Raw genomic sequence first — 21725 nt, forward strand, 5'->3', positions numbered from 1 at the left:
GCACAGAATTAAATTACATTAAATATCACCTGTGCTGGGAGATAAGCTTGGGATATGAAAAGAAGATAGTGTTCACATTCAAATTAGCACTTGGCACAATATAATTCTCTGTTTGCAAACTATATGAAGTTGCCCGTGCTAATTGGTTGATTTTATTTGAAGCAGATGTTGTTAGCTTTCCCACTAATGATCTGGAGAGAAATTAATTTAAAAGACATGCCATGTTAGGTTCTCTGCAGCATAATGAGCTACGGTAATTACAACTTTAAATAATTATAGTAATTAGCACAATGTGTGTGACGGACCAGGCCGGGGGGGGGGAGGTCACTCGGATGTCCCTCCGCTCAGTTGTGACCCTGCCAATCTGTGACAAAATCGCACCTCGCAGCCTTACCCTGATGTCTCTAATACTTCAGAGCCACGCAACACGACCTAGTCACGTCCGCCAACACGCTACGTTCCGCGCCCCCAAGGGGTACATAAGGGCCGCTTGGCGCAATGCATCACTGTCACCTCTTGTCCCCGTGGGTACAGGGAGGCACGGGAGGGGGAACAGAGTAGGCCGTGCAACCTCCAGCGCTGTACCCAGCTTTCCCACGACACCGATGGGACAACCGGAGCTTTCCACTAGCCCCAGTGCAACAGAATTCTGCAGGTCCGGTGCAGTGCGGTAGACTGCCACCAGTTCCTCATTGGATATAGGCCTGGTCTGTTAGCAGGACTATATCTCACCAGAAACCAGCCCAGGTAGCGTGTAAAACTAAGCCAAACTCACAGACATGGGATTCAGGAATCAAGATAAAAGAAAAAGCTCAAGATTAAATTATATATTTAATCGCTTTAAGGGCACACTAGATAATACTCTGTTTACAAGATGGGATTACAGACTATATATGTCAGAAGTACAGTTACAGATAAGATGTGGTTACAAACAGATATACAGCTGGATCAGTTAGTTTGTTCCTTTGTGATTATGCCTGATGCTGGTTTGCACAGGGGGGGCGCTGTGGAGCCACGAGTTTTTCTGGGACATCTCACATGTCCATCACATGTGGTCACCCAGAGAAGAACGCCCACAAGATTTCCGCTCTGAGGTCATGAATCAGGTACATTCCATGTCCCCTCCCACCTGTGACCTAAGACTAGACTGGCCTTTTACTTATTCAGGGAAATATAGATTTTCAGTTTTCCTCATATCTCTGCCCCTGGGTGTCTCTTACGGAAGATATTTCCCCTTATTATTTGATCTATCCATAGACAGGAAACTCGGGGTGCCTATGGTCTTCCTACGCCTAGTTATTAATTATTGGCTGCTACGCGCATCTCACCATTTAGCGAAATTGTGTGTGACGTGCGTTTTGCTGTCAGGAATCTGAAAATATGCCTATCTTCTTTGTGGGAGCGACGCATTCCCCAATATTGTAACTCTTTCAACGGCTCCGTCCAGTCTGGCCACAGCCTAGACCTGGTGTCTGAAGTTAAGCAGAGAATAACACCTGACACCTCCTATCTCCACGGGCACAGGGAGGCATGGGTATTGGAACCAAGTCGGCAACGCAACCTCCTGTGCAGCACCCAGCTTTCCCACAACACCGACAGGAACTTTCCATTAGTCCCAGTGGAACAGAATTCTGCTGGTCCAGTACAGTGTGGTAGACTGCCACTAGTTCCTTGTTACATATAGGCCTGGCCTGTTAGCAGGACTACTGTATATCGGGCTTGGACTACATTGGGCCAGAAACCAGCCTAGGTAGTGTGTAAAACTAAGCCGAGCTCACAGACATGGGTTTCGGAAATCGAGATAATACAACAGCCCAAAATTAAATTATATATATTTAATCGCCTTAAGAGCACAATAGATAATACACTATATACAAGATGGGATTTTTAGATTCACTGGGGAACGCAATTTTTTAGGAGTTAGGTCAGACAACTGTTCTTAATTAATTTTTGGATGCTGAATCCAGAAATGATCTCAGTTTTTCTCTATCACGTCAAGTTTTTGAACTATAGGATTTTCTTTATTGTTCCTTTGGGAGACCCAGACCATGGGTGTTTAGCTTCTGCCTCCGGAGGACACACAAAGTACTACACTTAAAAGTGTAGCTCCTCCCTCTGAGCTTATACACCCCCTGGTAGCCAGTCCTAGCCAGTTTATCGCTTTGTGTTCAGGAGGTCATACATCCACACATGCATTCTCATCTGATTTGTTTGACTTTTGGAAAGAGTTTGAAGAAAAGCGGATCCATGTCTGGTCTCCCGGCATGTCCCTTCTCACCCCACTGTGTCGGCGGTGTTGTTAAGGTTGATTTACAAGGCTGAAGCCTTACATGCCGCGCTCCTTCACCATCCCTTCTGGGCTCTGGCTTGAAGTGGGAGCCAGCACGGTCTCCATGCCTGGCAGGAGTCCGGTCTCCATCCACAGCCCCTTGAGGATTCTGTTGGACCGGAGCACTCATCCCCAGGGACATGGCCTTCGTCTCAGCAGCTAAGTACCTGAGACGTTTATGTTGGGGGTCCCGGTTCTCTATTGTATGGGGAGAGTATGCTGTATGTGATTGTTTTTAACTTTTCCGGCGGGTTCTCCAGCTTTTGCCAGAGAACCGCGCCGATAGTGCCTGCTTGTCGGCCTCGCCGATTAAATTTAGGCCCCGGCTTCGCCGGAGGCCTAGTTTTGTTTTCCTGCCCTCGCATGTCACTCATGCAGAGGGACAGGTTCGGCTCCTCCCGGCAGCCGTTCTACACAGGGGAGGGACACTCCCCACTGCTGGGGCGTCCCTCCTTCCCTGCAGGTCTCTATAGCCCTCCAGTTCCCGCTCTTTTATAGGAACGCCCCATTTCTCAGGCAGAGTTCACTCTGCTCTGGGACATCCTGCATTCTGCATCTCTGCTGAGGTGCTGCGCACTGGGGGACCGGGCTTCGGGATCTGGAGGGCACACAACACCGCACTCAGCGGTCTGGTAAGCCACAGCCGGTCTCCGGTTGTGGACCTCTGTATATTCTCCCTAGGGTTCATTCTCTGCAAAGCCCCCACTCCAGCAGCATGTCTCACACTAGGAGCAAGGCTCCAAAGCTTTATGCTGCATGCACTGCATGTAAGCTCCTGCTGCCTGAGCCGAGCATTTATCCACACTGTGATGGTTGCTCTAACTTGGCGGTGCCACAGCCTGGAGTCTCACCCCCAGTGGTCTCTCAGGCTGCTGCTGCTGCACCTGTGGCTGAACCCCCGGCCTGGGTGGAGTCCTTTTCTAGGTCCATATCCCAGTCATTTGCTGAGTCCATGGGACTTTTGTCCAGGACTTTGATGAATATGCATCAGCCCCCCTCACAGGGTGCCTCTAATACTCTTGACAGAGGACTCCTATCCTCTGACCTCCGTCCATCAGAGCTCACGGAGGATTCATCATCTGATCCCAGACCCCGTCCTTCTAAGAGAAGGCGCAGGGTTTCCTCCCCCTCCCCATCCCACGGCTCTGTCTCAAGAGCTGACTCTCAAGATGAGGAGGATGCCCTCACTGGGGGCTCGGAGGCTATGTATCCCTTCGATTTCTCTGAGGGTGACTCGGACCTTAGTGATTTGATTGCTTCTATTAATTCTGTGCTGGATCTCAATCCGCCAGTGTCAGAGGAGCAACTCTCTTTGGCAGAAAAACATCAGTTTACCTCGCCTAAGAGAGTAAAGAGTGTGTTCTTTAACCACTCCAGTTTTCAGACCGCTGTGACCAAACCCAGGGCCTGCCCTGACAAACGCTTTCCAAAGCGTGGTTCTGATGACCGGTTTCCATTTCCACAGGAGGTGGTCAAGGAGTGGTCTCACTCCCCAAAGGTAGACCCTCCGGTGTCTAGGCTATCAGCCCGGACCGTTGTGTCGGTGGCTGATGGCACCTCACTTAAGGATTCCACTGACCGTCAGATTGACCTTCTGGCCAAATCTGTGTATGAAGCTGCGGGGGCCGCGTTTTCCCCGACTTTTGCAGCAGTGTGGGCTCTCAAAGCCATCTCTGCTTCTCTAGAGGAGATGCATTCCCTCACCAAGGAATCTATGCCTGAGATGGTTACCTTAACTGCTCAGGCTTCAGCTTTTTCATCTTATGCCATGTCTGCCATGCTAGAGGCTGCTCACCGCACTGCGGTGGCTTCAGCTAATTCTCTTGTTATCCGCAGGATTTTGTGGCTTCGAGAGTGGAAGGCAGATGCTTTTTCCAAGAAGTTTCTTGCTGGGCTCCCTTTTGCTGGTTCACGGCTGTTTGGTGAACAGCTGGATGAAATCATTAAAGAAGCTACTGGCGGGAAGAGTACTTCCATGCCACAAACCAAGACCAGGAAACCCGCCCAGGGTAGGAATCAATCGAGGTTTCGTTCCTTTCGTTCCTCCAACTGGTCATCCTCTAAGCCTTCCGCCTCGTCCGCTAACTCAGCCAAGGATCAGAAATCCAACTGGCGCCCAAAAGCGCGTCCGCAGAAGACCGCAGGAGGTTCTGCCACTAAGGCAGCTTTCTCATGACTCTCGGCCCGCTCCAACCACGTCCTTAGTCGGTGGCAGGCTCTCCCACTTTGGCGACGCTTGGTTAAAGCAAGTCTCCGATCAGTTGGTGAGAGACATCATATCTCACGGCTACAGGATAGAATTCTCTTCCAGCCCTCCAAACAGATTTTTTCTCTCAACTCCCCCCTGCTCCAAGGCCGCCGCCTTCTCGCAGGCCGTGGCGTCCTTGCAGGCAAACGGAGTAATTGTCCCAGTTCCCGCTCAGGAACGGTTCAGAGGTTTTTACTCAAATCTCTTCCTAGTTCCAAAAAAGGACGGTACCTTCCGGCCCATCCTGGATCTCAAGCTTCTCAACAAGCATGTTCGGGTGCGGCATTTTCGCATGGAGTCCCTGCGATCAGTCATTGCCTCTATGACCCAAGGGGAGTTCCTGGCGTCCATCGACATCAGAGATGCCTATCTACATGTGCCAATCGCAGTGTCACATCAGCGTTGGTTACGTTTTGCGATAGGAGACGATCATTTCCAATTCGTGGCTCTCCCCTTCGGGTTAGCCACGGCCCCTCGGGTATTCACCAAGGTCATGGCGGCAGTGATTGCGGTCCTGCACCTCCAGGGGTTGGCAGTGCTCCCTTACCTGGACGACCTTCTGGTCAAGGGTCCATCCAGCGCAGACTGTCAGCGGAGTGTTTCGCTCACTCTCGCCACCCTAGCCCAATTCGGGTGGATTGTCAATCTTCACAAATCCACTCTGACTCCGACTCAGAGTCTCACGTACCTAGGGATGCAGTTCGAGACTTTGCCGGCACTTGTGAAGTTGCCCTTAATCAAACAGCAGTCTCTCCGGCTAGCGGTGCGCTCTCTCCTGAGGCCCCGCCGTTATTCCCTCAGGCGCCTGATGCAGGTGCTGGGTCAAATGGTGGCTTCCATGGAGGCGGTTCCCTTTGCCCAGTTCCATCTGCGTCCTCTGCAGCTGGACATCCTCCGCTGTTGGGACAAGCGGCCTTCCTCCTTACAGAGGTTAGTGGCTCTGTCGCCACGGACCAGGAGCTCTCTTCAGTGGTGGCTTCGACCCCTCTCCCTGTCCCAAGGGCGCTCCTTCCTGGCTCCGTCCTGGGTGATTCTCACCACGGATGCCAGCCTATCCGGCTGGGGAGCGGTACATCTCCACCACAGAGCTCAATGCACTTGGACTCCGTCCGAGTTAGCCCTTTCAATCAATGTGCTGGAAACCAGAGCTGTGCTTCTAGCTCTCCTAGCCTTTCACCACCTGTTGGCGGGCAGGCACATTCGAGTCCAGTCAGACAACGCGACAGCGGTTGCCTACATCAATCTCCAAGGCGGGATACGCAGCCGCCTGGCAATGTTGGAGGTCCAACGCATCCTTCAATGGGCGGAGGACTCCAAGTCCACCATATCCGCAGTCCACATCCCTGGCGTAGAAAACTGGGAGGCAGATTATCTCAGCCGTCAATCCGTGGACGGTGGCGAGTGGTCCCTGCACCCGGCAGTGTTTCAGTCAATCTGCCGCAAATGGGGCACTCCGGACGTGGACCTAATGGCATCCCATCACAACAACAAGGTTCCGGTTTACGTGGCTCGCTCCCACGATCCTCAGGCCTTCGCCGCGGACGCTCTGGTTCAAGACTGGTCCCAGTTTCGTCTGTCCTATGTGTTTCCCCCTCTAGCTCTCTTGCCCAGAGTCCTGCGCAAGATCAGAATGGAGGGCCGTCGAGTCATCCTCATTGCACCGGACTGGCCCAGGCGAGCTTGGTATCCGGACCTGCTCCAACTGTCCGTGGAGATACCGTGGCATCTTCCGGACCGTCCAGACCTGCTCTCGCAAGGTCCGTTTTTCCGCCCGAATTCTGCGGCACTCAAATTGACGGCGTGGCTCTTGAGTCCTGGATTTTGATGGCTTCTGGTATTCCTCCTGAAGTCATCTCCACTATGACCCGGGCCCGTAAGTCTTCCTCCGTCAAGATCTATCACAGGACTTGGAAAATTTTCCTGTCCTGGTGTTGCTCTTCCGGCCATTCTCCTTGGCCATTCTCGTTGCCGACTTTTCTGTCTTTTTTACAGTCCGGTCTGCAGCTAGGACTGTCCCTTAACTCTCTCAAGGGACAAGTCTCAGCTCTATCAGTGCTGTTCCAGCGGCGTATCGCCCGGCTGGCTCAAATCCGCACCTTCATGCAAGGTGCGTCTCACATCATTCCGCCTTATCGGCGGCCCTTGGATCCCTAGGACCTTAACTTGGTCCTCACGGTATTGCAGAAACCCCCCTTTGAGCCTCTTAGGGAGGTTTCTTTGTATCGTCTTTCTCAAAAGGTGGCCTTTCTAGTTGCCATAACTTCTCTCAGGAGAGTCTCTGATTTGGCTGCGCTCTCCTCGGAGTCACCTTTTTTGTTTTTTCACCAAGACAAGGTAGTTCTCCGTCCGACCCCGGACTTTCTTCCTAAGGTGGTCTCTCCCTTCCACCTTAACCAGGATATTTCCTTGCCTTCCTTCTGTCCGGCCCCTGTTCATCGCTTTGAGAAAGCGCTGCATACTCTAGATCTGGTGCGTGCTCTCCGGATTTATGTGGCTCGCACCGCTGCGCTTAGGCGGTGCACCTCTCTTTTTGTGCTAACTACAGGGCGGCGCAAGGGTCTCTCTGCTTCTAAGCCGACCTTGGCCCGTTGGATTAGATCGACCATTTCGGACGCCTACCAGAGTACTCAGGTGCCTCCCCCCGCCGGGGATCAAAGCACACTCGACCAGAGCTGTCGGTGCCTCTTGGGCTTTTAGGCACCAGGCTACGGCTCAACAAGTCTGTCAGGCTGCCACTTGGACTAGCCTGCATACCTTTTCGAAGCACTACCAAGTGCATGCTCATGCTTCGGCAGATGCGAGCTTGGGCAGACGCATCCTTCAGGCGGCTGTCGCCCACTTGTGAAGTTCGCTCCGCCTACTTCTTAGTTTTTTCTGTTTATTCCCACCCAGGGACAGCTTTGGAACGTCCCATGGTCTGGGTCTCCCAAAGGAACGATAAAGAAAAAGAGAATTTTGTTACTTACCGTAAATTCTTTTTCTTATAGTTCCGTATTGGGAGACCCAGCACCCTCCCTGTTGCCTGTTGGCAATTTTCTTGTTCCGTGTGTTATCACCGGCTGTTGTCGTGGACAGAGTCTCCGGTTGTTCCGGTTCTTACTCGGTTCTACTTGTGGGTGGCTATTCTCCTTCAGCTTTTGCACTAAACTGGCTAGGACTGGCTACCAGGGGGTGTATAAGCTCAGAGGGAGGAGCTACACTTTTAAGTGTAGTACTTTGTGTGTCCTCCGGAGGCAGACGCTAAACACCCATGGTCTGTGTCTCCCAATACGGAACTATAAGAAAAAGAATTTACGGTAAGTAACAAAATTCTCTTTTTTGTCTTCTCAAAAATGTGTAAACTACTGTACCTAAAAAGTGTTTTGTTTTTTTTTAAATAGTACAAAAAATGAAATATATAAGAAATAGGCATGACAAATATGTTTTTTTAACACTATCATGTTTTTTACAAAGGATATATATATATATATATATATATAAGTATTTAAGGTAAAAATGTACATTTATAGCTTTTTCTGGAGTGTTTAACTTGAGGACAATCACGTTTGATGCTCCAGCAATAGTCAGCCATCATATGTACATCCCATCTACCCTGGTAACGGTCTTCCATAACCTTCAAATCTTGGTGAAATCGTTCACCTTGCTGATCGCTAACAGCACCAAGATTTTCCGGAAAGTTGGCAAGATGGCAATGCAGAAAATGTAGTTTAATACTCATGTTGCAACCAAGCGCTTTGTAGCTCTCCAATAGTTTCTGAACAATTTCTTTGTAATTACTTGCACGTGTATTTCCAAGAAAGTTCTTGACGACGTCTTTGAATGATAACCAAGCATTCTTCTCAAGATCTGACATAGTCCAGGTGAAATGTTCATCTTTGATGAGCTGTCGAATTTGTGGACCATCAAACACACCAGCCTTGATTTTTTTCAATGGACAGTCCAGGAAGTGCCAACATGATGTACTTAAAACAGTCGCCGTCAGTTGGCAATGGTTTTACAAATTGCTTCATGAGACCTAGTTTTATGTGCAGAGGTGGGAATAGTATATTCTTCCTGTCAACAAGTAGCTGATGTAGAATGTTAGGATCTCCAGGTTTAAGACCAGATCTTGGAGGCCAATTCGACTCAACCCAATGCTTTTCTCGAGCTCTGCTATCCCACATACAGAGAAAGCAGGGATACTTTGTATACCCACGTTGCTGACCAAGAAGGAAGCAAACCATTTTAAGGTCAACACAGATGATCCAATTGTGTGTGTCATATTTCAATAACTCAATAACTCTCTTTACATCTCCATGTTCTTCACGAAGAGAGACAGAATGCCTAATAGGGACTGCACCAAATAAATTGCCATTGTGTAGAAGGACACACTTAAGACTCCGCTTTGAGCTATCAATAAACAGTCGCCATTCATTTGGATTGTACATTGAAAGCCCTAATTCTTGTAGTAAACCAGGAATATTATGGCAAAACACAAAACCGCTGTCACATCGAAAGTACTGCAAAAATGTACTTTCTCTAGTACGAAAGTATGATACCTTCGCTCCTTGTTCAAGTAACTGTTTCTCATTCAGTCTTGATGCTAGTAATTCTGAAGCTTTTTTTGATAAGCCCAATTCACGTGCTAAATCATTTAACTCGTGCTGATCAAATCCCTTACGAACTGAATCCTTGTGAATTTCAAATTCTGCATTATTGCTGTCACTGTGTTCGTCAACATCACTCAGAACTTCTAGAGATGGTCGCTGTTCGAAAACTGGCACTGGAATTTCAGCTGAATGAGGCATTGGTCTGATAGCTGACGGTAGATTTGGATATTCTATTTTACTTTTATTTTTCCTGTTAAATCCTGATGTTTTCACTAAACAGAAGTAACAGTCTGTGGAATGATTTTTTTGCTCTCTCCACACCATGGGGATACCAAATGCCAACTTTTCACGTGTTCCTGTGGTCCACATCCGTTAACTCTCAACACACTGCTTGCACACTATGTGAGGGGCCCATGGCTTATCTCGATCAGCGAGTTTTACTTTAAAATATGCAAAATATGCTTGTTTGACAAATGCACTGATGTTTGCCCTTTGAACTGGAATGGTGAAAACACAACAAATATAGCAGAAGGAGTCAGGGTTGTTTAGGCATTTACAACGAGAGGAAGAAGGAGCAGACATGATCTGAAACAAAGGAAATATGTACATAAGTAAATAAAACACTGAGATGGAAAGTTACAAGCTTTGAAAACTAACAAAGAAAAAAATCATAAAAGATATATAAATTACAACTAAGCGCCCAATGTAAAGAGAAAAGCTATCACAAATCCTATTTATTCCTACTATGATACATTTTTTGTGTAAAGATATTGATAATTATGACGTATTTGGAGCTGCACACACCTCTCACCACACTGTCTCAGCTGTGACTACTCTTACAAGTTGCCACGTAGCTCTATATGAGTCGAATTGTACTCAGATAACAAGTCTTATTACAGAAATCAGTGCAATTGTGCTCCTATGGCAGGTAAGTTGAGGAGGAAAAACTTGACGTGATAGAAAAAAACTGACTACATTTTTGGAATGAGCATGCTAATTTTAGTATAAATCAGCTCAAAAACCTAACTCAACAGAATGTTTTTTTCAAATTGTTCCCCAGTGTTATATATGTCAGTACATTTACAGATAAGACTTGGTTACAAACAGATATACAGATAGATCAGTTACCCTGTTTCTTATGTGAGTAGGTCAGGGGTTGGCTGGCACAGGAGATCACTGTGGAACCACAAGTTTCCTGGAACTTCTCACCCGTCTACCACGCATGGCCACCAAGAGAAAAACACCCACAAGATCTCCGCTCTTGTTATTAAGAATTTTAAGAACCCCATGTCCCATCCCCTTGTGACCTAAGACTGGGCTGGCCATGGATGTGCCACCTCCCTTCCAGGGAAAATATAGATTTTCACTTTTCCTCATATCTCCACCCCTGCGTGTCCCACACGGAAGATAGGAATATTATATTTCCCCTTATTATTTGATCTATCCATAGACTTGAAACATGATAGGTCTGTGGGCTTCCCTCGGGGAGTTATTAATTAACACTGATGCACTCCCCAAACATTGTAACTCTTTAAACAGCTTCATCCAGTCTGACAGAGCCTGGACACCTACTTCTTTGAGGTTCTGTCATAAACTTGTAATTCTCCGCCTGCATCCTGTAATGCTCCACCTCCAATTTGCTCAGCAGGAGGACTTGCTCTGGCTGAAGATTCTTCTGTAATCTTAATTGGATTTTGTCATCTCACCAGTTGCTGATCTCTGGCAGAGCAGGATGTGTGTTAATGGAATGTAATAGCTGGTAGACATGTATGAATGTCATAATCCTCACCATATTTCTCAGAATAATCCTCACACCCCTCACATGGTAGGATCAATTCATGTGGGGTTGAGGAGGTTTGACAAGTTGACTGTGATTGGAAAAACAATGGACCACGTAATCTACAGATGGGCTGAAGAGCAACTATTCTTATTGGTTCCTACTCTAATAGAAGGTAGTCTTAATTTCTGGGTTGCCCTTAATAACTTCCATTTGCATGCAGTCTGTAAGTTGATGTTTGTCCCTATTAAGTTATGTTGGCATCTTTGGATGTTCTTTACCGCTCTGTAATTTGGCACCGTTGCACTCACTAGCAAGTGCCATCCTTGTGCCGGTCACTGAGTTTAAGCATAGGTTTCAATATCATATGGTGGATAATCCTTTGAAATGTGTTAGGTGCTAAGCTTAAGTAACTAAGAAGTGGCCACTGAAGCTCACAAAACGTTAGTGTTGTCAGAGCATACAAGTTGTGTTTTTTTAGTTACACCTCATTACTGACTTCTAGATAAATTTATCAGTATTTGTTTCCACCACAGATAGATCTGCTGAGAGCCATGTACCAAATAGAAGTCCTCTAAATTCCCAAGATAATACAGAGACTGATAGTGTCCTCCAGAACAGTCAGGTTGGTGGCACTTTAGTCTCATATTTTGTCACCTAGTTACCTTCCATCAATAGATTAAACTTACATGTTCTTTATATATTTTCTTCTTTCTGTTCAGACTGAACATCCGCTTGATATTAAGGTTGAAGTTATCGATGAAGACGAGGTCACTAATGTGAAGACTGCGCAGCAGTATAAGGAGGAGGAGATTACATTAGATATTGGCATAGGTAAGGAACTAAAGGGTGCTTTACACAAGACGATCTATCGTGCGATAGATCGTCGGGGTCACGGTTTTTGTGATGCACATTCGGCATCGCTTGCGACGTCGGGCTGTGTGACACCTCCGTGCGACGCACTATAGCTCACAAATCGTGAGTCGTGTACTCCTTCGCTCAGTTTCATAATCTCGTTTAATTAAAATGGCGCCGGTTGCTCATCGTTCCTGGGGGTAGCACACGCCACTCCGTGTGACACCCTGGGAACGATGAACACAGCTACCTCCGTCCCGCTGCACCCTCCGGCTATGCAGAAGGAAGGACGTGGGCGGGATGTTTACGTCCCGCTCATCTCCGCCCCTCCGCTTCTATTGGCCGGCCACTGTGTGACGTCGCTGTGACGCCGAATGTCCCTCCCCCTTCAGAAAGAGGATGTTCGCCGCCCAAAGCGACGTCGCACAGCAGGTAAGTGCGTGTGACGGGGGTTAACAACTTTGTGGGCCACGGGCAGCTAATTGCCCGTGACGCTCAAACGATGGGGGCGAGTACGATCGATCGTGAAGTTGCACGATAGATTGTACCGTGTAAAGCAGGCTTTAGTGTTTTCTTAAAGTAATGCTTTATCTTGCCATATTTAATTTTCTATTAGAGAATTCAATTTTCACCCATTTCCTTCTGTACTCATCCTTAAGAAATGTATATAGCGTCATAGAGCGTCAGACTCTAAGGGGGTAAAAACTTTTATCACTGCGATCAGAAAGAACAGAAACACCATATGCCATTTGCTAAAGGTTAAATGTTCCTGAAAAGCCAGAGGAGATTGACATATCTTAAGATTTTGCTCATGTTCTATGCATATTTATTGGAGTTCAAATGAAAGGATAAAGTCCTGCAGCACTGTGTTATGTGAAGAAGGAAAAAGTTTGGTCCCACGTCAGCATCCTGACATAGGGTTAGAAGAATAAATCTGTGTCTAGGCTGATATTAGCTGAGCCATCCTTACTCCCAAGCTCTCTTCAGTCCAACATAAGGTTCAGCCGTGTGTCTGTAAATACCGTATATAGTCAAATATAAGCCGATTTTTTTTCAGCACAGTAATGATCTGGAGAGAAATTCTTTTAAAAGACATACTATGTTTGGTACTCTGTGGCACTTTTTTCTACAAAAAACACATTACCGGTCCATGGATGGTTTTCTGTTTTTTTGGGGTTTTTTCTCTTTATATTATGTACTGTACAACGATTACTTTTTGGCATTTTTAAACTGTTAGGGGCACTTTGCACACTACGAAATCACAGGTGCGATGTCGGTGGGGTCAAATCGAATGTGACGCACTTCCGGCGTCGCTCTCGACATCGTAGTGTGTAAAGCCTTTTTGATACGATTAATGAGCACAAAAGCGTCGTGATCGTATCATCGGTGTAGTGCCAGTCATTTCCATGAATTGGGAAAGACTGATGTTACGATGTTATTCCTCGTTCCTGCGGCAGCACACATCGCTGTGTGTGAAGCCGCAGGAGCGAGGAACATCTCCAACCTGCGTCCCGGCCGGCTATGCGGAAGGAAAGTGGTGGGCGGGATGTTTACGTCCCGCTCATCTCCGCCCATCCGCTTCTATTGGCCACCTGCAGTGTGACGTCACTATGACGCCGCATGACCCGCCCTCTAAGGAAGGAGGCGGTTTCGCCAGCCAGAGCGACGTCGCAGGGCAGGTGAGTGCGTGTGAAGCTGCCGTAGCGATAATGTTCGCTACGGCAGCTATCACCATGATATCGCAACTGCGACGGGGCGGGGACTATCGCGCTCGGCATCGCAGCATCAGCTTGCGATGTCGTAGTGTGCAAAGTGCCCCTTAGTATCCGAACTGTTAACTACCATTTACTATCTGTCTTGCTGCATTCTGTTGCCATTTAAGTTTACTTGCTTATATGTATAGTTGCCTGGACACCAGTGTTTTTACTGTAAATTGACCTCTTTTCAGAACTATAACTAGGGCTTATTTTTGGAGTAGGGCTTACGGTATATTTTGAGAATTCAATCGCTATGGTACGGTATTCTTTTTCAAAGTCTTTTTTTTTTATCCTGTTAGAAATGGATCCCAATACTTCTAATCCTGGACCAAAACAAAAATGCAGGTCATACAAAGTTGGTTTCAAACTTAAGGTTGTGTCAAGAGCAGAAGAAAGCAATAACAGCATTGCAAGTAGTGAATTTTGTGTTGATGAAAAACAAGTGCGGGAGTGGCGGAAAATAAAAGCTTACTTGAAAAAGATTCCAAAGGCAAAAAAAGCACGTGGTTTAACAACTTCATATAGGGCTCAAGAGACTGAATTGCATAAATGGGTTATGGACCGTAGTCAAAATGGTTACTGTGTTACACGCATGGGAATTCGCTTACGTGCCCTTCAAATGGCCAAAGATGACAGATTAAAAGTACCAGGCATTGAAAATTTTGTTGCGTCAGCAGGATGGTGTACCCGCTTCGTGAATAGGTTTGCCCTGTTTGCGGCAAAGAACAAAGATTTCAAAGAAGTTGTAAAAAAACCAAACAAAAAAAAAAAACTTGATGAAAATCTGATATCATTCCGTTCATTAATCACAAATCATAAAACAAAGAAGGATCCATAACTATGACCCTGGAGATATTGGGAATATGGATGAAACACCTATGACCTTTTGATCTTCTAAGCAACAGAACCGTGGCAAGTTTGGGAGACACAACTATTTTACTCAGAACCAGAGGAAATGAAACAAAAATTTCACAGTCGTTCTATCATGTTTGGCTAATAGAACTAAGCTGCGGCTTGTCATGTGCAATATGTAGAACCACGAGCAGTTCTGGGTGCATATTGCTAATCCCTGTGTAACTGTCCCTGCATCTAGTAGCATAGATAAAGGGATCTTTAGAAAAAGTATTTCTAAAGACCCTTCATTATATGCTAATGAGGCCAGCGACTAGTTGCAAGGGTGTTCGATAACTTGGCTAGTCGGCCCCCTTAGCATGTAAGTACACCGCTGTGGGTGTGCTAACATGCTGATGAATGCGCAGCATCAGAGGCATGGTCACTCTCACCTCTGCTGCCACCGCTCCCGACCGTGGATTTTGCCTCAGTGCACATGATCCCCGGACTTTCGGTCATGTGCATTATGATGCTGGGTGTACGCGTCCCGGCTTCAAACTGGTGTAGTGCGCATGACCGGAAGTGCCAAGGACCTCTAATCATGCGCACTGACCCTTATTCCCACGTTCTGGACACAGGTACGCGCATCACTGCCGATGATGATGCTGGGCAGTGGGCATTGAATAGCATGTTAGCACACCCTTGCGGGCGTGCTAACATACTAAGAAGGTGTAATGAGCGCAAGAACTAACGCCCTTGCAACTAGTCCCTTCGCTCATTAGCATGTCATAAAAGATCTTTAGAAATCCTTTTTCTAAAGATCTCTTTATCTATGCTATTGTATACAGGAACGGCTAGACAGGGATTAGAAATATGCATCCAGAACTGCTTGTGGTTCTGGGTGCACATGCACCTGACCAGGTTGCCTTTAAAGGCTGGATGGATGAAACAAAAAAAAAAATGGCTGGAAGAAATGTGGAACAAACAAAGAGGAGCCTTAAAGAAAAAACATCATTGCTAGTTTGGGATATGTTCAGAACCCACACATCTGATGACATAAAAAAAAAATGGCAAAGTCTTCCTAAGTTACTTTGGCTATTATTCCAGATGGGCTTACATCTGTATTACACCCATAGATGTGTGTTTAAATAAACTTTTCAAAGACCGTGTGCGAAGATGTGGCATAAATGGATGTTATCTGCTCAAGCCCGACTGACAAAAGTTGGAAATCTGAAGAAGCCTGACATAGAATTAATAGCAAGGTGGGTTTGGGATGCATAAGAAGACATTCCAGAGGACATGGTGCAACGTGCCTTCAAGATGGGGCATTAGTAATGCTATGGATGGATGTGAAGACAACGCTTTGTATGAGAACGACAACAGTGATGATGATCACTGCGAACTCGGTGGTGATAACAATGTCTATGCTGATACTCTCACACCAGCTAAAGCCGAAGCTCTGTTTGGACATACAGATGATGAGGAGGAATCCAGTTTTGAAGGATTTTAACTCTTGTGTTTTACCTTGGTTGCTGATTGAGCTAAGGTTTTCGTACTTTTAAACTTATTGTTCATACTCTTTTCTACTAGTTTACTGTTTTTCTTTGAAATACCATAAATATTCAAAAACATTTAACCTACTGATGCCTCAAATAATGTAATTTTATTGGTATCTGTTTTTATTTTTGAAATTTACCAATAGCTGCTGCATTTCCCACCCTAGGCTTATACTTGAGTCAATACATTTTGCCAGTTTTTTGTGGTAAAATTAGGTGCCTCAGCTTATACTCGAGTATATACGGTAGTACAGAACCACAAAGGCTATATAAGCTCATTGGTGGAATAATGTATATTGCAGGCCTTCATAAAATCATATAATGATAGAGTTGGAAAGGACTTCCTGGGTCATCTGGTCCACTCTGTGCTCAAAGCAGGGTACACTAAATCAGCGGTCGGGAACCTTTTCAGCTGAGAGAGCCATGAACACCACATATTTTAAAATGTAATTCCGTGAGACCCATACTCACTAGGGGGGAGCGGCGGTTGTGGAGCGGCTCAGAAGGTCCCAGGAGGCAGGTCAGGGGGTGCTGCGGGCACGGAGGAGGAGGTGTCGCAGCTCTACAGGGTCAGTGTGCGGAGACTAGGCGATATTGCTGCGGGCTTGTGGTGTAATGGCAGTGGGTGCCAGTGATCTGCCGGCGGGCTGCTTTGAATCTCTTGCAGTTGATGAGATCGACTTCAAGAAAATGACCGCAGTGTATGCCCAGATCAATGTGATAGACTTCAAGAAAATGGCCGCGGAGTCCTATCTGCGCACATGCTGCCTTTGCGGCCATTTTCTTGAAATCAGTCTCGTCAACTCCGGGAGATTCAAAGCCACCCGCAGTCCACCACAACACACCACGAGCCCCCAATATCGCCGACTCTGCCACCCCGATAAGCCATATGCGGTTTGTAAGACACCCCCATTTTTCCCCCAGTTTTTTGAGGGAAGAAGTGCGTCTTATAAACCAAAAATACGATATTTTTTTATTAAAGATTTGTCTGCGAACCATATGCAGCCATCAAAAGAGCCACATCTGGTTCGCGAGCCATAGGTTCACAACCCCTGCACTACTGTAAATCATCCCAGACAGATGTTTGTCCAGTCTCTTTTTGAAGACTTTCATTAAAGGGGAACTCACTAGCTCTTGTGGGAGTCTGTTCCGCTGTTTGATCACCATTACTGACAAAGAGGTTTTTTAATAATAAAAAAAAAGTGTTTTCCCATTCAGTTTCTTACCATTGCTTCTACTCTTTCCTTGTTCAAATGAGAATAGGGCTGATTTCTTGCTTCTATCCAGTCTTAGGCCCTGTGCGCACACTGCATTTTTACCCGCGGTTTTACCCCCAGTTTTGCTGCAGAAATTTGAGAAATGTTTGTAATCTTTCTGCAGACATTTCCCAGCAAAGCCTATGGGGAAAAAAAATAGCTGTGCGCACACTACGTTTTTTTTCTCAAGAAAATTCTTTCTGCAGATATTCTTGAAAAAATTTCTTGAGAAAATGTGCATGTCACTTCTTTTCCGCAGGTAGCTGCGGTATTTCACTCCATTCACTGTAATGTAATTGCGAAATACCGCGGGTATACCACAGGTAGCAAATGATGTGCAGTATACCCCCGGTATAGCTGCGATTTACCTGCGGTGATGTTCATCACTACCCTGCGTTTTGCAGGGAAGTGATGTCATTATGACAGGAAGAGGAGGCGGAGCAGAGTAAACACACACATCACACTCCCTGGACGCCACACAGAAGCACTTCCGTGTGACCTCCGGCTGGTGCCCGTGCAGTTTGTGTCCCGCTCCAGCCCCGCGGCTGCCTGCACTCATTGGCGGATTATAATGAGGGCAATCTGGGCTACCACCCGGGGCCCGAGGCTCCAGGGGGCCCATTCAGGGCAGTTAGTAATAATGGCAATCTGGCCAGGTGTTCGGAGCCTGAGGCTCCGGGGGCCCATGCCCAGATTGCCCTCATCTGTTATCAGCGGTGCGCTGCGCCGGGAGCAATTCTTCTGCAGAGTAGAAGCAGCGGAGCCGGAGGAATCCCCCAGTTGCTAGAATGTATTTGCTCCTGTGAGGCATTGATGTAAGGGGGCGGGGCTTCCTCCTCCAGCGCGGGAGCTATGATCACTGTGTGTACTGTGGCTGCTGGAGACTGGAATGGCTGAGGGGCTGCACCATGGACCGAGGGGCTTCATACACAGGAGTAAGGGTGAGTAATGTGAGGAGGTGTTTGTTTTTTGGGGGGTCGCAGTATAGCTGGATTTTCCAACATGGGCCTGCATATTAAAGGGAACCTGTCAGGGCAAAAAAGCATTCTGACCTACAAGCAGCAGCCTGTGTGAGCTATTAACCCCTTCCTACCCATCCCTGTGTTGTTATATTGTGTAATATGAAAGTAATAAAATAACGTTTAATTACTTACATATTCCCTATGTAAATGAGCAGGGTCTCCAGCCCCATGGGCGTCACATCGTCCTATGGGCGTGATACCATGGATTTACATGAGCAACGTCACGTCAGCTCCTTCAGAATCTCGTGCGCGCTTACCATTCTCGCCACCTCATCCTGGTGTTTGCAGGTCGGCTTCTGATGCGCACTGCACATGCTCAGAAGACTCCTGCACTTCCTGTCATGCGCAATGCATGTCAGAAACCGAACAGCAAACACCAGGATGAGGCGGCGGTGAGAATGGTAAGCTCACGCATGCGAGATTGTGAAAGTGCAGACATGACGTCGCTCGTGTAAATCCATGGTATCACGCCCACAGGAGCGTGATATGGAAAGCATGTAGATGCCCACAGGGTGATGCAACGCCCATGGGGCTAGAGACCTATGCTAATTTTAAATGGAGTATGTAAGTAATAAAACATATTTTATTACTTTCATAATGTACAATATTAAAAGAAAGGGATGGGTAGGAAGGGGTTAATAGCTCACACAGGCTCCTGCTTGTAGGTTATAACACTTTTTTGCATGTGAATTGCAGCCTCAAGACTAGAAAAAAAACAAGAAAAAATACCCTGACTATAAATAAATAAATTGCAAGTGCTTAATAAACAGGGTACTTAGTATATACATTTTTGCAAAAAGGTAAGAAGCTGTCTCACCTCGTCACGGTGTACCCATCTGAGACAGTCCCTAACCTACTAAAGTTAAAAACATATTCTGTACCTGACTAGTGTCATGTCAAAACTTCAATATGGATGGTAAAGTGGTTAGCTGGGTCCCAGATTAAATACACAGCAAAAAGTGAGAAGCAGGTAATTGTTCAGCCTCAGTATCAGGAGGGCTGCACCCCCAACTTGCATTAAAGCAAGATAACAGACAAAAAAACCAAAAAACTGAGCTGTGACAAATGTTCAATAAACATGCAACATTACAAGCATGTGAATTGCAGCCTCAAGACTAGAAAAAAACCAAGGAGAAAATTGTAGAAAAAATACCCTGACTATAAATAAATAAATTGCAAGTGCTTAATAAACAGGGTACTTAGTATATACATTTTTGCAAAAAGGTAAGAAGCTGTCTCACCTCGTCACGGTGTACCCATCTGAGACAGTCCCTAACCTACTAAAGTTAAAAACATATTCTGTACCTGACTAGTGTCATGTCAAAACTTCAATATGGATGGTAAAGTGGTTAGCTGGGTCCCAGATTAAATACACAGCAAAAAGTGAGAAGCAGGTAATTGTTCAGCCTCAGTATCAGGAGGGCTGCACCCCCAACTTGCATTAAAGCAAGATAACAGACAAAAAACACCAAAAAACTGAGCTGTGACAAATGTTCAATAAACATTTATTTATAGTCAGGGTATTTTTTCTACAATTTTCCATCCATATTGAAGTTTTGACATGACACTAGTCAGGTACAGAATATGTTTTTAACTTTAGTAGGTTAGGGACTGTCTCAGATGGGTACACCGTGACGAGGTGAGACAGCTTCTTACCTTTTTGCAAAAATGTATACACTAAGTACCCTGTTTATTAAGCACTTGCAATTTATTTATTTATAGTCAGGGTATTTTGTCTACAATTTTCTCCTTGGTTTTTTTTATAACACTTTTTTGACCCGACAGGTTACCTTTTGAGGATTGTACAGTATGGGCCTGCATAATGGGGGATTGTACAGTATGAGCCTGCATATTGGGAATTGTACAATATGAGCCTGCATAATGGGAGATTGTACAGTATGGGCCTGCAGATTGAGGGTTTGCACAGTATAGGTCTGCATAATGGGGGATTGTACAGTATGGGTCTGCATAATGGGGGATTGTACAGTATGGGTCTGCATAATGGGGGATTGTACAGTATGGGTCTGCATAATGGGGGATTGTACAGTATGGGTCTGCATAATGGGGGATTGTACAGTGAAAGTGCTGCATATTGGGAATTGTGCAGGGAAAGGGTGATTTTATTTATATGTATATGTGTATGAATATATATATGTGTGTGTGTATATATATATATATATATATATATATATACAGTATATTTATATATATATATATATATATATATATATATATATATATATATATAGGGAATGGAGGATTTAAACTGCATGGGTGACTCACCCCAGCACACTGTGCCCCACTGGCCTTCCCTCCATCTTGGATATTTCCAATGTCTGCCTCCACACACTGTGTGTGCCCCTCCATCAGGATATTCTGCATGTATCATGATGTATGTAGTGGATATAATGGAGGGGCACGCACAGTGTACAGGCCGGGGACATCTTCCCACACCAATCCCATACCCCATATACATTTTCACTACTACAATAAGGACATTTGCACACATTGAGTATTTCAGGTTTTTTTACCTCAGTTTTTTTTACCTCAGTATTTTTTACCTCAGTATTTTTTACAAATACAGAGGTAGAAAAATCACCAAATACTGAACATGTGCACGTGACCTTACAAATAATGAGGTAAATAACTCACCAAATACTCAATGTGTGCATATGCCCCAAGGCCTTGTGCACACGTTCAGTATTAGAGTTTTTGTTACCTTAGTATTTGTTAAGCTATGTTCACATAGGGCAGTTTTGCAGTTTTGTTTTTTGGTTTTTTTTTCATTGGATCGGTGTAAATACAGTACATGCTAATAACAAGATGCAGCTTTTGCTCACATTTTACTGCAGAAAAATACACCCGGTGTGAACATAGCCTAGGGTCATGTGCCTTGTTCAGTATTGGTGAGGGGTTTTTTTTACCTCAGTATGTGTAAGGCCTCGTGCACACACTGAGAAGTTGATGAGTGTTTTACTTCAGTATTTGTTAAACTGTGTTCACACAGTTTTGCTCCGTTTTTCATTTTTTTTTTTTGCAATAGTCTTGTTTACAGATTAACCCCTTCACGACCTTTGACGGATCTAGCCGTCATGGTGCCCTGGTACTTAAAGACCCATGACGGATACATCCGTCATGGCGGAATTGCGGCACCAGAGCACCGGGCACCGCGGTCGGTTTTAAAAAACGGTAGATTCGGGAAGGAGAGGACTTGTACCTGACCTCAGGAGGGGTGGTGTCTCCTTCCCGGACCTACAGAGGCTGTGATTGGCTGACGAACGCCGCTCAGCCAATCACAGCCAGTGTTATGTTTCAGCCATTGAAAATGGCTGAAGCATTGAAATCCAGCTATGTCAGTGCAGCTGCAGCACTGGCCATTGGCTGGAGCTCAGTGAGCTTTACTGTACCCGCCCCCAGCTCTGATTGGAGAGATCGGCCTTGTGACCGATATCTCCAAGCAGCACCGTGCATCTGGGACCGGGTGAGCTCGCTGTAGGAGATCGCT

At 46.0% G+C, this 21725-nt stretch overlaps 1 protein-coding gene across 1 annotated transcript in view; it reads left to right on the plus strand.

Annotated features, from left to right (window-relative positions):
* Nucleotides 1–21725, plus strand: part of LOC142312734 (uncharacterized) — a 154827-nt gene that overhangs the window by 58736 nt on the left and 74366 nt on the right. Inside the window, exons 16-17 of the mRNA XM_075351721.1 lie at nt 11480–11568; nt 11666–11777. Coding sequence (XP_075207836.1) covers nt 11480–11568; nt 11666–11777 — 201 coding nt within the window. The remainder of the gene's footprint in view (nt 1–11479; nt 11569–11665; nt 11778–21725) is intronic.

This window comes from Anomaloglossus baeobatrachus, chromosome 5 (assembly GCF_048569485.1).
Source record: "Anomaloglossus baeobatrachus isolate aAnoBae1 chromosome 5, aAnoBae1.hap1, whole genome shotgun sequence".
Classification (NCBI taxonomy): domain Eukaryota; kingdom Metazoa; phylum Chordata; class Amphibia; order Anura; family Aromobatidae; genus Anomaloglossus; species Anomaloglossus baeobatrachus.